This window comes from Tetrao urogallus (assembly GCF_951394365.1).
Source record: "Tetrao urogallus genome assembly, chromosome: 2".
In the NCBI taxonomy this organism is placed as follows: Eukaryota; Metazoa; Chordata; class Aves; order Galliformes; family Phasianidae; genus Tetrao; species Tetrao urogallus.
In genome coordinates this window covers 17,069,887-17,086,370 of record NC_136814.1, presented here as the reverse complement: position 1 = coordinate 17,086,370, position 16,484 = coordinate 17,069,887, and the positions used below count along the sequence as shown (strand labels likewise).

The 16,484-nt window shown below is 37.3% G+C and overlaps 1 protein-coding gene across 2 annotated transcripts in view; it reads right to left on the bottom strand.

The window, feature by feature from the left end:
• Nucleotides 1–16,484, bottom strand: part of NVL (nuclear VCP like) — a gene marked incomplete at both ends in the record, with an annotated part of 30,572 nt that overhangs the window by 12,022 nt on the left and 2,066 nt on the right. The window contains 15 exons of one of the 2 annotated variants that reach the window (XM_079532631.1): nucleotides 1,371–1,470; nucleotides 3,170–3,289; nucleotides 4,427–4,489; nucleotides 4,820–4,924; nucleotides 5,689–5,907; nucleotides 8,184–8,448; nucleotides 10,002–10,146; nucleotides 10,584–10,701; nucleotides 12,147–12,248; nucleotides 12,770–12,904; nucleotides 13,166–13,242; nucleotides 13,552–13,678; nucleotides 14,765–15,031; nucleotides 15,505–15,559; nucleotides 16,371–16,470. In XM_079532631.1, coding sequence (XP_079388757.1) covers nucleotides 1,371–1,470; nucleotides 3,170–3,289; nucleotides 4,427–4,489; nucleotides 4,820–4,924; nucleotides 5,689–5,907; nucleotides 8,184–8,448; nucleotides 10,002–10,146; nucleotides 10,584–10,701; nucleotides 12,147–12,248; nucleotides 12,770–12,904; nucleotides 13,166–13,242; nucleotides 13,552–13,678; nucleotides 14,765–15,031; nucleotides 15,505–15,559; nucleotides 16,371–16,470 — 1,998 coding nt within the window. The remainder of the gene's footprint in view (nucleotides 1–1,370; nucleotides 1,471–3,169; nucleotides 3,290–4,426; nucleotides 4,490–4,819; nucleotides 4,925–5,688; nucleotides 5,908–8,183; nucleotides 8,449–10,001; nucleotides 10,147–10,583; nucleotides 10,702–12,146; nucleotides 12,249–12,769; nucleotides 12,905–13,165; nucleotides 13,243–13,551; nucleotides 13,679–14,764; nucleotides 15,032–15,504; nucleotides 15,560–16,370; nucleotides 16,471–16,484) is intronic. The other variant, XM_079532632.1, reaches the window with a different exon arrangement.

The following is a 16,484-nucleotide window of genomic DNA, read 5'->3' as shown; positions in this document are numbered from 1 at the left end:
TTGTATTTTTAATATAACAAACTAAGTCTGTAAGCTCTACAGATGTCTTGGGCAGCTACAGCAAAAAAAAAAAACCAACCAAACAAACCCATTTTGGAGGAGAAAATAAAAACATTTGCTTGACTCCACTGAGATTCCAGCTACCTGGTCCTATCACAGTGTGATCTTTCTCCCCTTCTGAAAGATGAACACAGTTTTGCTCAAGCTGCCACCTGTGCTTAGAGGGCAAAAACTGGAATGAATGCATACATTAAAAATTGCTCCGCTATTTTTTTCTGGAGTATAAAAACCATTTCCCCCTCCCCCCCAAGATAGATGCCTCTGGTCATAGATGCTCTGGTAAAACCAGCTATTGTGAATGTGACAGGAATGGCAGGAAAAAAGAAAACAACTTTTAAGATGATGTACGAATTTAATCCAGTCAGATGAAACACAACACTGCCATGGCAGGCCCAGACAAGAATATCTTTCCTGTACTTCTGTGCTCAGTGTTAGATCAGACTTTCTCTTGCTATCGGCACAAATGCACTTTCCTGTTTTTGTCTCTCTCTGCAGAAGGAAGTTTTGCTGCCTATTAAGATGAGATTATAAAGTTTACACAACAGATGAATTGTAATAATCAAAACAAAAACTCTCAATAGGGATTGTATTACAGCATCATGCACTTAAATTTTCCATTAAAAAGCTCTTTAACAGTACTGGCATGGAAAATACTGTTTCCATTTTACATGTTGGGATAACAGCACTTGCCACACGTCCAACAGTGTGAAGTTACTAATCCAGGCTAAAGATGTGTTCATCCATTTATTATGGAAACAAATGCATGGCCTGCATTCAAAGAATTGACATAACTCCCACTAACTCAAAAGCTGCAGTAATGAAGTTTTACAAAGCAAAGCCCATATGGCAGTTCAAAACAGATCTGCACTTCCCATCTTACAAATAAATTCATGTCACACTGCTAGCTCAGAACTGGGCTTTTCCTCAACCTTTGGGACTCAAGTTCTCTATAAAACCTGAAAAATTAAAACCATGTAGCACAGCCATGTGCTAGTATTATTAGTATTTACTCTTTGGTCAAATTCATTAATTAGATGCACTTCATATTTATTTAAACAAAGGAATGATGGTTCCCTTTTAGGAATTTCAAAGCTTTCCATCACAATAAATCCTAACGTTCTCTCCATATTGAGATTTGGAAACCAAATAAATTGATCAGGAAAGGATTGAATTTGATGACACATTGTAATTTTAAGTACAAAACATGGCTAATTACTAAATTCAAACATATAAGAACACGTCATTTCCAGACAAGAGAAGTAATGTTTGATTTGTTATGTCTCTCTTGCTTATGGTTTTTGGGTCCTCACCTGGCCTGTTTGTGGCAGCCATAATGAAAACCTGCTGGCGATTCTCCAGCCCATCCATTTCTGTGAGCAACTGGTTCACGACTCGAACACTGGCTCCTGACTTTAGAAGGAGAAATATGCCAAAACAAACAAACCCAAACAAAGAAACAAACAAACAAAACAAGAACAGTGAGAATGTAAATATTTTAAAATAAAAGAAACAAAAGATGTACTCATTCTCCACACAGAAACACTCCCCTAAGAAAGCTTCTATTTAACATCTTTAATACAGATGCATTCTGAATTTCTTCATATCCTCAGCATAAATTTGGGGTACAAACAAGTTATCCCTATGCTTGCTGTACCTTGGCAAAGCTTTTCTTCCCCATTAAAAACGAAGGACTCACTTAAATACACTTAGATAATTGTACTAAGTATTCTCCCATCTACCTGAACAAAAAAATCCAGAAGTCCTCATTATTGGGGCTTTGAAAAAAACAACAAAAAAAAACAGTTTCTGCATCTGTCCTCACTGGAAAGGAGCAACTCATAGTTTAATGTTAACTTCATAGTACTAAGATTCTATGACCTAATTCAATAGATTAATTTGAATTTCATCCTAGAGCTGGGGAGACAAAAAAAAGCACTGGAGTTGGAGAACAACAGTTTTAGATATGCAGCAAAACTGCTTCATGGTTTTGAGCAACGCTGTATATTAAACATACAAAAATATACATTTGCCTACAGATAAGCAGAATAGATGATGAAAAGGCATACAGGCTTCAAGAAGTCAGTAAAAACACCAAACACTTGCGAATCTCAATTACAGCTGGCAAAAGACAGCCATCACTCTGCTCAGACAACACCTCTACTTGTTCAAAGTGGCTGTAAGAGCAGGACAAGCTGGTCTACGCAACCAGTTTTTGCCTGTTGCTGCTACAGAAAGGAAACATAGCAAGGCCAGAGCATGCTTATTCCACTCCTTGGCTATCACCACTGCCTACTGTGATAGCTAATACTCAACATTCTCTTTTAAGGCTCTGTGGAAACCACTAGCTCGGCACTTTCAAGGAGTCAAGTCTGAACATTTCAGCTTGGCTGTCTTTCAGAGGAAAAAAAAGTATGCAAATTTGGAAGACAAGGTATGACTCAATTCAAACAGCTGATCAACCTCTTCTCTCCTACAGATTGGAACTTTAACTTCTGTTAAAGGCATGGATGGCAATATCTGAACAGTGCTTTACTCAGCTTTTATACTGAAAACAGCATGTATCTCTTTCAGCCAATGACCCACTACATCATTAAACCAGACACATTTTCTCTGCATAAAAAAAGAACACCTTTCCATTCAACATACAAGCAGTCTGCAGCAGAAACAACACCTCCCCATCCCCAAAGCACATGTTAATTTTAGGTATATGTAAATAACAACTCCAAAACAAAAATCAAGACAGGAAATTTGATGAGTGGAATAGCTTTGAAGTGCAATGCATTCCAGACCTGCTCCGGTCTCAAATATACTCATTACTCACACTGTTCCACTCTGTATGCATTTCATGCAAGCATTACATTGCATATAAGTATCAGGATTTGGCCAGAAATTAATTATGGTATTAAACTGCACTCCTTCATTTTTTCCTATGGCTTTCTCAAGTTGGTAGGCAGTCACATTCTCTAGCTATTATTTTTTAAATACATAGATGCTAACACAATAATTAAGCTTTATACAATTTAAAATAAAATGCTTATAACACATTGCTAGCACATTGCCTCAAAAGGCACAACTGAGAGTTTATTTATGAAAATATTTTCAGACTCACTTCACGGTCAGACCTCCGAGGGCACAAAGCATCAACTTCATCAAAAAATATAACACAAGGGGCTGAATTCCTGGCACGCTGGAATACTTGTCGTACAGCGCGTTCGCTTTCACCAACATACTGAAATGAGTGACACATCACAATGAAACAGTGTAAGCCATGACAATAACGCTTGGAAGAAAAAAATCAGCCTTAAATACAATAGTGGACTAGATGTGCATGGGAACTGGTTGTCATTAGCTCACTTCTGGCAGTTCCCAGTACTCTAAGAGTTTAAGAGAATTCTTACTTTCTAGGGAATTAATCTAACTTGCTGTCATTCTGATGATGAGAAATAACAAGTACAATCTTCATTAAGGATCCTGTTGCTCCTTATCTGCTTATAAACAATGGGAGTAAAAACACAATGAATATTTGAAGTTCATAACAGAATTGCTCAAGGACAGAGGGACTGGGAGACAGGGAACTGGAATACAAGCCGGAATCTCACTTTGAGTCATTATGAGTGGGTTTGTCAAGCTGCAAATGGAAACAGCTTCTTCTAAACATACGTGTTTTGATACAATTAATGTCTCATCACAGTCTCTGAATCACAGCCAAGCACTTTTTCCCTTCACAAGGAAATGGGACTCTTCATTAACTTATATTTCTTGGCTGATAGCATTACTTGAAATACACAGCAAAAAGCTTGGAGAAAGAATAAACAAATTCAGTATTTTGGCTTCAGCTTCCAAATTACTGATAAATCCATAACTGTCATTCTTCTAAGATATGGAATGCAGCCATCTCCTTTCAGTTCAACACTCTTAACTCTAACAAAATATAATCAGACTACAGTGCCTTTATCTGTTAACATATAAAAACTTCATCAATTACTCTGATCAGCTCAAAACCATGGCTTCCCAAGGTTTCAGTCTTCTGTTATGATGAAGATTCTCCAAACACATGACCAAACTTGGAAATCAAAAAACTTTGCAAACTGCTGACTTGCTGCTACCAATTACCAATTGTTCTCACTTTTGATGTGAATTTTTGTTCTGATCTACATAACAGCACTAATGCATGTAGTTGGTCATTTAGAAATTCTCTTTCACTCAAGAAGATCCATCTGCCCAGTAACACATTAAACAGTAATTTAAACCAAGAAGTACTTAAGCAAGACATCACAAGACATCCATCACTACTGAACATTTTAAGCAGAGAGTAAACAACACAACTTCTGTTGCTTCTAACAGAAGCACAATGACCAGCACATACCATATTTAGCAGTTCAGGACCTTTCACAGATATGAAGTTCAGCCCAGATTCATTTGCCACAGCCTATCAAAAAGATGTACACAGAGAAAGTCATTTTTTCATGTATTCTTTGGTTCTGTCCACAAAACTACAAAAACCTGGAGAAGGAACATAGCATACTGGTCACCTACTGAAAAGAGCACGAAGCATCACTGTATGCAGTTAAGAGTGTCAGAGGTTGGAGGATTTAGCAAAGCGCTCTCTCTTTAATGGGACAGTGATACTTCTACTTTTTTAATGGAAGCATCATCTGATGCTTCTGGCACTATCATCCAAACTCAGTCATTCTCACAAAAACACCCACTTCACCAAGACTCTCCATTATTTTTTAACATGTTCAGAAAAATTTATTACCTTAGCCAATAGTGTTTTGCCACAACCAGGAGGCCCTGCAAGCAGAACACCAGCTGGAGTAGTCAGACCCAGAGCTTTAAACTGCTCTGGGTTCCGCACAGGTGCCTACGAAATAAGTTATCATGGTTATCTGTGACAAAAAAGCCAACATTTCAGTTGCAGCTGGAAGAAAATTCATTTATAAGCAAGTAGTTCTAATGCTTTACAGTTTAAATGAATATACACAGTCAGTCAACAGGAATCTTATTACCTTGCATTGATAAATACCTCCCAAAAGAGGGAGAAGCATCATTATTCAGAGACAAGAGTGGTGAGGCAGTGGCACAAGCTGCCCAGGGAGATGGTAAAGTCCCTGGAGGTGTTCATGAGCCATGGAGATGTGGCACAGAGGGACATGGGATTAGCAGCCATGGTGGGGATGGGCCAGCAGTTGGACTAGATGATCCTAGAGTCTTTTTCAGCCTCAGTGATTCTATGCTATGACCAGCAGCAAGGCTATTAAGCAGTCTCAATGTTGTTTTTTTTTTTTTTCCCCCCATATAGCAACTGTCTAACTAAGGTTATTGGTAGAAAACTTCTGGAATACTTAGCACTCAGTAATAATGAGCATATTGAAAAATCAAATATTGAATACAAAAAATGAAGTATTTAATACATGCACCAGACTTGTAACAAATTGGAAACCAAATTATAGAAGTCTATTTTAAATGAAGATGTTGCAATATTTCTAGTTTGTAGCACGCTAGAACTCACGAGCGACACATTATAGCTTAAATAAATACAAACAAACATAGAGGAATAGTTTTCTTTCCTGCATAGGGGGAGGAGCAAAAAAAACAAACCCCTTCAAAAGTAACATTAACACATACCAATATTGCCATGGTCAGCTCCTCCCGAACATCCTCCAGGGCTCCAATATCTGCCCATGTCACATCAGGAATTGTGACAAAGCCTTCTCTCTTGGCAGAGGGCTGCACTGATGACAGTGCGACAATGAAATCATTCATCTCAATGCACAGCTTCTGCAGCTGTTCCTCAGGCAAGGGCTCTGGCTTCTTCAGCAAATCCAAAAGTCTCCGTAATTCTTCCTTAGGGTACAGAGAAATGCAGAGAAAACATTGCACAAGTTAAGATGTTTAAAACCTTTTTCAAGGGTTTTTTTTAGAGCAATACTTCCTCCAGTGATAATATTCATTATTGTAAAACAAAGTATTGTGTATAATACAGACAATATATAATATAAATATACAATATTGTGTATAATAGCATAATGTAACGTAGAACATAAAAATAGCATTCAAGACTGACATTAATAAAAGTGCTCCAGAAAAGCACTATGTAAATTTTTTTCAGTTAAAGCGTCAACAGACAACAATCTTGATTTAAATACTACACAACCAGAACTAACACATCTATTCTGTCCTCAATTTTTTCCCTGCTGTTTCTCTCACAACTCTACCAAACTGGACAATTTGTGGAATACCACGTTTCATGTAAATCTTTAGAACTCTTAACATACACGCTTAGATGACAAGTGTTTATTTAATGTAATAAACAAGTTTATTAATAATAATTAAAAATAAATAAATAAATAAATAAATAAATAAATAAATAAAATAATAAACAAGATTTCAAGTTGGCAGTTCATTTCCTCAGGCTGACGAGACCTGGTTTTGTAACCAGGACCTGATAAAGTTTGGGCAAATGGAAAACAAAGAGATACAGCAAAACGCTTTCTAACACTTTCCATCCTGCAGAGCACGGCCTGCCAAGGGCTGGGGAAGACAGGTATGTAACAGTTAGTGAAAACCAATTCCTAATTCGGGAAGCTATCTGAGAAAACAGCTCATTAAAGAACACTTGTAATACAGAAAGGCCATACGAAAGCAACGTGATACTGCACCTCAAGTAAAACTAGAATTTTCACTAGAAGACAAAGGGAATAAAAAGCTGCAGAAGTCCTTCCAGTTTCAACGTTTTTCTCCACAGCAGAATGTGGGAAAATTGTCACTTGGTATTAGTTGCAACTAAGATGGCCTGAAACTCATCACAACGTGTTTTACAGAGCCCAATATTTTCTGTTAGATCTCTCTCTCTCCTTTCTAACAGAAGCATTAAGAGAAACTATGAAATAGTTGAGACCAACAGATTTGTTTATTGAATTGTGCGAATTATTTTAAAAGGGTTTTATATGTTTATTTTTCTATGATAAATATAATGCTACTGTTTTAATGACAATACCCTGTATTAGACTGTGTCAACCTCCCGCCAGCTATCAAAATATGTCTCTGTTATGATTAGACTTCCTTATCCTCAATAATTCCTTTGATCATGGTGCTGTTGATAAAAGCAGCCACTACCTGTCCCTCCCCTTTTCTTGTAGTTACATCAGGCCCCAGGAAACACTGGGAAGTATGCAGTATGGCCCTATTACTTTCACACAAAGGCTCTCTGCAGGTTTTTACACTGCTTTTTATTAATAACATTAACAATTTTTTTTGACAGTCCTTCTAAAACCAGAATCTGATGGCAGTGTGGACTTAAAAACACTTCAACTTCTCCAAGATGAATCTTTAGGAATCCTGCATGTAATGCATACAGTCAGCAATATGCTCAAAATTTTGAGCAACGGGGCCACGGGGCCAAAAGCCTATAAAGATATTCTGGTTTACTGTCCCCAGCATGTCACACATGCCACAACACTTGTGGCATAGAATAATTCCAGCACTGCAAACACTATTTCCTGCAACAGAATTCCAGCTGTACCACAGGTTAATAGGGTCTTTCTCTGCAGCTAAATTTGCATTTACTAATCCAACTTCTCTTTCACAGAGTTTTTAAATGCCTCTTCCTCAAACCTGCTGTAGGTACTACATACTGCGTGGGATTTAATGCACACAGTCACACAGCTGGAAGGAAAATGTAAATGGCATAAATACTTCTAGACTTCGGCTAGCTCTAAGTCCACCACATTAGGGAAGATGGTCGGGCATCATGACAGATGTTTCAATGAGGACAAGGCAAATGGCCTGGTAAAAACTGAGTGCAATTTTGGTATTTTTACAATTCTCTTACAATCAGTGTAACGCCACAGCACAAACAACAACAACAACAAATTACAAAACCCCACCTTTTGTAAAATATTAGCATGATTTATAGAAGGTCTGGTTTTTGGGAGCCTGTAGTTCAGTTCCATTATACAGATCATTATGAGCTAAACTTCTGGCTTCCAAACTGATGTGCCTAAATCTAAATTTAACACTACACTGGCCACAGACGTTTAAGGGTTTCTGAGCAAAGGCTTTCACAGCTGTAAAATAGCTCAGCGTTAAGACAACACACAGGCACTTTGGAGAACAAATACCTTAGAAGGAAGCTGTTTGCTGTTCTCTTTCACCAGGATCTCTGTTTCTATTCCCACGCTTTCTTCAGCTGTGTTTCCTCCAGCCTGTGCATATTTCCTTTGCTGCTTCTCAGATTTTATCAGCACCCTGTTCACTGTGCACATGGCTGCCTCGCGACAAAGTGCCATCAGGTCAGCACCCACATAACCTGGAGTCAGATGTGCTAAATGAAGAAAGTCAAAGGACTCGGGGAGCTTAAGTTTTCGACACAGCGTCTGAAGAATTCTGATCAAGAAGGGAAAAAAAGAACAGCAAAATAAAGATGAAAGTGGCCTTTCAAAAATTTTCATATGAAAAAGCTAGCAACGATTTAAGATCTCTTTCAGCCCACATGAACTGAAGCAGTAAGGTGTGTACAGTTTACACACAGCTACAAAGTAACTAAGCTGAAAGCCACATTATTTCCTTTCGGAGGGTAAGTGAAAAACACCACTATCAGTCAGGTAATGTCATTCAGTGGGTAAAAGCTTGTGACTGAAAAAGGAAACAATCTGACTGTACTAGGCTGATTTATTTGGGAAAACAAGCTAAAAGGAGTTCCTGCCAAGTTGCTACCTCATTCTTATGCAAAGAGCTAAAATTACTCAAGCCTATGCAGTTTCACCACTAATAATGAACAGCTCCATGTAACTGACAGCTAAGTGCTGTGTTTCCTTACACCTTTTATTTGTTTCTAAATGATCCTTTACCTTAATGCAGGGAACAAAATCCCCAAACAAAAAACACCCCAAGACAAAACAGAAAAGGAGGAAATAAGTATTCCTATAAGGGTACACCTCAAGGGACAGGAATAAAACAATTGTACCAAACAAAGAAATGTGAGAATGCAACTCTGCTCCAACTTGTGCACAATCTCTGTTACACACAGTGGCTTATCTATTCACAACTCACACCCTCTGATGCAGCGCTATCTCTGGGGACATCATATTTTTAACACTAACATTAGAAATGCCATTGAATCAGAATTTTCATGAATCAGTCTCAACTTCTAACCACTTGCACGTTTTCCCACAACCAAGGAGAGGAACACAGACATATAGAGCTATAAATCTGCAGTGAGGTGGAATGAAAAGAGGGAAGAATGGCAGCAATGCTGACAATAACGAATGACCATATCAATGCTGCATGTAAAATGGCTTGCTTTTTCAACCCACAAATAAGGTTATTTGAGCTACAGTAACTTATCCTTTAATTTTACTTTCCTTCCCATGACAACAAAGTAAGCCACAGCTGCCTTTATACTTCTCTTCATGCATTTTCTGCTGTTGTGGAAATCAGTAGCAAAAAACCATGAAAGACAAATATATGTTTTAAAATCTAATCTAAGGGTCACAGGTTTTTGAATTAAAAATACCAGTAACACACAGCAGGGTGATTGCAGCCTGGCTTAATGCCTGGACTGCTGTATTTCTACAAGAACTAGAACAGAAGAATCTGGGCCTTCTTAAAATGTGCTCAAGAGGACTAAAATAAGTGCTATACTTAGTTTATGTCCCTAATTCAATAGTTACGTAGGGAGATACATAACCCATTAATATAGTGCTAAAATGAGATTTGCATGTAAGAAAGGAAACCACTCCAAGTGTACAGCTACCAAGCCACAGAGTAGATGCACTCTCAAGTACACTTAAATCTCTTCTGTGCTTTTCAGTTTGTGCTGATATGTATGTGCATGCAGGCACAAAAAGCACTAAGCGTAATAAAAGTACTTTTCCCTAATTTGTTTGGAAACCTTCAATTTATTTTTTTTCATAAGGAAGAAGCTTTATCACACATACTTTTCTCTTGCTGCTTCATCTGGTATCCCTAAACAAATCTCTCGATCGAATCTCCCAGCTCGCCTCAGCGCAGGGTCCAGTGAGTCAGGTCTGTTAGTTGCTCCAATAACGAGGACCTGGGCTGTGGCAGCCACGTTATTCAAGTCTAAAGGAAGGAAAGAAAGTTAGTACTCATAACCACCTTCCCAACTTTATTCTGATATATGTGTTACTCTGTTTCTGCCACACGCAGTAATACTTAGAATAGCACAAAGTAACCAACAATCACACTAAGATGCTGTATATCATTATTTCTACTGTCCAGAACAGGTGTTTTGCACAGTTAAGCAGAAATATGCATTTCAAATAATATTTGACAGATTCTCCCATCAAGTCCTTTTACAGAGAAGATGTCAAAATAATGCAGTAACATCCCCTTGGATTTATTAGAAGTTTCCCACCCCCCTCACACACAGGTAAACTGTTCCAAAACATGAAAAACGATTACTACCATCTCCACTAAAGTAACCACAAGTCACTAACAAAGAAAAGCTAATTAGATTGATAATTAGAAAGATCTGTACAGAGGTTTGTGAAACTGACCATCCAAACAAGTTAGGAGCTGGGCAACAATTCTCCGTTCCATGTCCTTTGAAGCAACTTCTCTTTTTGGGGTGATTGCATCAATCTCATCAATGAAAAGGACACATGGTGCATTGAGCTAGGTACAAGAGTTACTAATCATTACAAAGTTAACCAGGTGCATTCTAACATTTCAAGCCCTTTGCATTCATAGTAGCCAACACTAACATAAAACAATAACAGCAGCATTTAATTGACATAAGATTATGCTATCAAAAAGCACTTCTGGTGCAAAGGAACACTTATGGAAAACACTTGAATCATCATCTAAAAAAGTCTGAATTCCCAGTCAGAAAAGCGGTGTTTGAAGCCCCAAGCATTCAGTGCTATCAGGCACCAACTGCGCCATCTAGCGGTCGTTCAACTTTTCTTCCTTTTGACAGAGGACAAAGAAAACAACGGAGCCACAAAGATTCCACAGCACATGCACGACATGCGGTGGAACGGCCCCTTCCCTACAAAAGTACAAAAGCCAAGAGGAAAATACACTTAAATGAGCAGGAACAGCAACAGATTTTTATTTTTAAACCTATTTTCTACAACGCATTTCATCTATTAAAAATAACTTTTAAGGCAACCTTTTATGAACTAATATATAGACAAAAGGTATTGAACTTTAAATACTCTGTGATCACTTATTTAATTCTGTTCTAAACAACATCTTAATACGGCCTTCTGAAAATCGAAGTATAGTAGAAACCTGAAACATCATAATCTAACAGTTTCAAAATTAAGCACTTTGCCCTATTTATCACTGTTTTATATACACCCTAAACATTTGCATGCAATTATGGGGAAAGAGAATAAAGGAGTAGTTAGAAAACAAGAATATTCTCAGAGACCAGAAACAGAAAACTGTCTTCATTATTTTGTTATTAACAAAACAGAAAACCTGCTTTCATTCAAACTAAAATTATTTCATCCTGGTTCTCTTTGTTTCTCACAATGTCTGAAAGTTGCATCTTTATCACAAGAGTGTTTCATCATTGCAAATCTGAATGTCTGATACATAGCAGCTCAGTTCTCTTACGTGTTTAATATTCATATTAAAGCAGAGCAAAACTTTAAATGCAACTTTACTTCTGCTCTTTGATATTTGTCCCAAACTTCTTACTTCATGCCTAAAGGCCCAAAGCCTTAACTCAAATTCAAAGCCACACAAAAACTACAATAAAAACCTGTAACAAAAAAAAAAAAAGCACAGTAAACAGCCTGTATAGGTGGTTTTTTTTTTAATTTTTAGAAATAATTCCAAGTAGCTCCAAATGGGTAAATAATTTACATTGCTCCCATTACATTGACACTACCTTCTGTCAAGACTTTAGAATAGTAACCTTTGTGGTCTGTGACTGCATGACAGTACAACAGAATTCTGGTCACAGAAAAGGAGACACTGTAGCTTGTGTGCAACGCTATAAAGATTGTCACTAATCATTCACTCTAATTCAAACCACAGCAACAAAACATGAATCTCTACAAAGAAAAAGGCAAACAACTCCATGTTATTTCCAATGGCTGCCTTACCACAGCCTGATCAAACAATTCTCTCAGTTTCTGCTCAGATTCTCCCGACACTCCAGACACCATCTCTGTTGCTGCCACTTTCAGCATTGGGAGCTCAAGTTCCTGAAAGAAACGAGGAACACTGCACAGTATTACCAGCAGGAATGTTGACTGTCCTAAAGGATAAGTATTTTCCAATATAACATCTTTTACACCTGAAGATTTTGTATTCAAGAATAAATCTGAAAGTGCCTTTTAAAAAGATAATTCATAGCCTCATTTTATTTTTTTAAACCTCAAGTTAATAACCTCAAAGCCATTTTGCTGTATGACTAGAACTGAATACAAAAGCCAAGTTTGCTATGGTAATTTTAACAAAAGTGCCTTCCATGTATAACCTTCCCATTACTCGTGCCTCTACTGCACCAGGGAATGCCTCAGCACAATTAATTCAGTTACATCCCCTCTTCATAGGAGGTCCCATAAAGTACAAATGCAGATGGGAAGGATGTGAATATGAATGTAGTTTGGATTAAGAGAACAGAGAAAAGAGGAAAAGACCTACTCTATCATGAAAAAGGGTTATTTCTTCTCTTTCTAAACATGGTTAAGAAAGGAAAAAGCTAAATTTAGAGCTATTTTACCCCAGCAATTGCCTGTGCAAGTAGTGTCTTTCCACATCCTGGTGGTCCATGTAGAAGAAAACCACGAGGTGGAACCACACCTAAGTGGAGATAGACTTCAGGATGACGAACATGAATCAGCATCTTGCATATTTCCTATTAAGAACAAGAGATATCTCCATTTAAAACGAAAAAAATAAAAATAAAATAGTACTATAAATTGTTAATATTATACACAGACCAAAACAAAAAGAACTTTGGTTCATCAATACAGTGTTAGTGACTGCTTTCAGAAAAATTGATCAGAGGAAAAAAAGAACAGCAACTCTTGCTGTTGGTATAAGCAACTATTCTTAGTGCCACACAGATGAATTCTGATGGACTTCTCATGATGTTTTAATCAACACTTAAACTAACCTTCAAAGTTTCATCGTTGCCTCCTACATCCTCAAACTTCACTGATGGGCGGTAAAGCTCTGGTCCCTTACTTTTACCTGCTCAGGAGAAAATAAGTCATGCAAATTTAGGCAAAGCACAATCAAAGTTACTGATATAAAACAAAAAAGATCTCAGCCTCAACAGTGAGCTAAGTACATGGAGCAGTATTATTTTTGGTAGCACATACAGGCCTGGAATATGTTGTAATGCAACATAAAGGCTAAGCCTATGAACAACACACTTGAGGTCACTTCTTTGTACCTCAGAAAAGTAACAGCTCTCCATTCTAATCCATTCTAATGGATTCCATGGTCACCCACCATCATCTCTCTGTTTAGAGCAGCATGCCAAAAATAACTTCTCACCTTTCCCTTTAAGTAAGATGGATTCAATTTCTTCATCTACATCTGGAAATTCTTCTTTTTTCCTTTTTGCTCTTTTACCCTTTGCCTTTTTTTTTTCACTTTCCAAGACAGAAAATTCTGTTGATTTCTAATGTATAAATACAGAATAATATAACCAGTCAGTGAATTCCTGCAAATACTTCAAAGAACAAAACATCACAGTGTCTATGATGCTTAACTACACATTATTTAGATTTAAATTTTGCCTTGTCTTTTTTTTAATTATTATTTTACAAGCATTATATCAGTCACATTTATATTATATCAGTCACATTTTTGCTAGAAGTACAGACTCATAACCAAATTACAACAACTAAAAACCTCACAATCTAACCTAATCAAGAGATAATTTGTCAAATCTGCCTATTCAATAAGCACTTTGTCTGTTCAAAAGGTAGCTGTAAATGCAGTTATCCCTTCATTAAAATAAAATACACAATAAAATTAAATGTTGTTTCCCACAAATAAATAGAGCTTGCAATAGCTAAACAAAGGTTGTGAAATGAAAAAAAAAAACAAAACACATGGAGAAAAATTACAAAGCCAGCAGTAGGTTTGGATAGGAGGTACCTTCCATTTTTAACTGCATTATACATCCATACACTTCCAAGCCTTTCAACTTCCCCAATCCTCATCCATCCAAACAATCTCTCCAGGCTCACTGAAAGTAGCCACTGACTAAGGGAGACCACATGCTATGGCTACAGCAAAAAATATGCTTGGTGATAGTAACACTGGTTGCTGGCAAATGGAATAAATAATAATGAAGTTCCACTTACCTTTCCCTCAGTAGGGGCACTAATTTGGGTCTCCCTACTACTAAGGACTACATCTTTCCCCAAAATTATACAAGTTTTCTTAACTTTTGGACTGAAATCTGCCAGAAGGTTCAAAAATCACTTCTGGCATGACAGATCTACGGCCTAAGCCTCATCTTCTTTAGAAACCAAGCTAAAAATTTGTAGTCTACAAGGCTCAAGCCAATCTTCCCTTCTATTTAAGATTTCTGCTGCAGTTAAAAAAGCATGTATATCTGTAATAAATGTAATTTTAAAAATCCACAAAGACAGACAGTCCTTTTGGTCTTAGTATCTGTCTTCGGAAGCCTGTTAAATTACATAGGAATTTATAGCCACCTGCTACTAAATCACATTGGGTTTGTAAAATACAATACCTCAGAAATCACTTTCTTCTCATCTCCTTCTCCATCCTCAGAAAGGTCAATGAAAAAGTCTTTCCCACTTGGAGTCTTATCGATGAACCAGCCACCTTTAGAGATGCGTGTTTCAACCTGAGATGCTGGTGAAAGGGTGCTTGACTGAGGAGCTGTTTGCACAGGAGTGGAGGCTTCCATTGGTTCATTTTTTGGAGTGACTAGAACTGAATCAGGATTTCCTTTCTTGTATAAGGTCATCAGAGAACTGTTCATGTGATTTGTAGACTGCAAATTCATGTATTTTAAAAGAAAAACAGAAAATAAAGGTTGTAATTTGGGTTACGTGTGTTAAGAAGCCAATGAAAAGTATTCATTCCATAAACATCAGTCAGTATTAACCTCATTGGAAAAAGTAATCATATATCTTCCATCACACTCCATTTGAGGTCAAACACTGCAGACAAAACCACATCTGCTGGTTGAACAGGCAACAGGCTTTACGATTTACCCCAAAACAACAGTTATAATTTTAGTAATAGTCGGATGTGCCAGTTCCTTCCATCACTTCAATCATTTGATGGCCAACTCTTCTGGCCCTCCAGCATGCTTTCTTCAAGAGTGATTCCTCACCACAGCTTCTTCCTTTACTGCCAGAAGTTAGCCAACTTTTAGCACTATTTTTAAACTTCCACTGCAATTTTACAAAACATAATCATGTGTTACATAAATACAAGAAATCATAATTTAATATAACTTACTAAATCTTCTGGATAATCATCATCCTCAGAGTCCTCTGTAGAACTTCCTGTAGTCCTTTACATGGTAAGAAGACAAAAACAAGATCTATCAGAGAAAAACTGAAAGAGAGACACACGCACAAAACTGAACAAATGCAATTTTCACAACATTGCTCCCTGCAATTAAGAAATGCAGGATAAGGGTGAAAACAGTGTTCTAAATTTACTACTGTGAAGAGTCTAAAAATGCGTTCTTTCCATAGCTGCGATGGGTTGGATCGATGTGGTATCCTGCCTGAAAGACAGTCAGGGTAGGAATGTGGTGCCAACGTGATCCAGCTCACCATGAAACCACATAATCACCAAGGCTAGCACAAGGGAAGCTACTGTAAATCACTGCTGAATTGTAGTAGTCCTTCTGATTACAGTGTCTTAATTGTTCTTGAGATCCTTGATATTTATCACAGGTTAGAAAACATGATCTTCCATGAGACTATGCATAGATTTAGAAGTCAGGAAGCTTAATGCCAACCTCCCTGCTAGCTGTGATTTACTCAGACTAGCTTCACCTGTAGCCTTCTCCAGGTTTAGATGATATCTATAACACACATCAAAGATTCTAAACAAAACAAAGGAACTTAAACATATAGAAAACTATCAGGAAGTCACAAGGATATCCAGTAATTCAAGGCCATACATTTACCACAGTAGAGAAACCATAATTTACTCTTTAACATATGCTTGGAAGACAAGCCTACAGGAAATTAAGGACAGGCCTATAACCTTTGAACTACCAAAACTTAATAATACAGAAACAGAAAGCTTTAAAGAAAAGCTAACTATTAAGGGCAGTGATAAAATTATCAAATGGTAAAAATTCTTCTTACTCATTTCTCTTGTGTTCATGCCTTGCTCTTTTTGCCAAATGTTCAGCTTCTAAAGCTGTTAAATCTTCTTTTTTTTTTTCATTGCTGATTATTCCAAACACTGAAGAAAAAGTT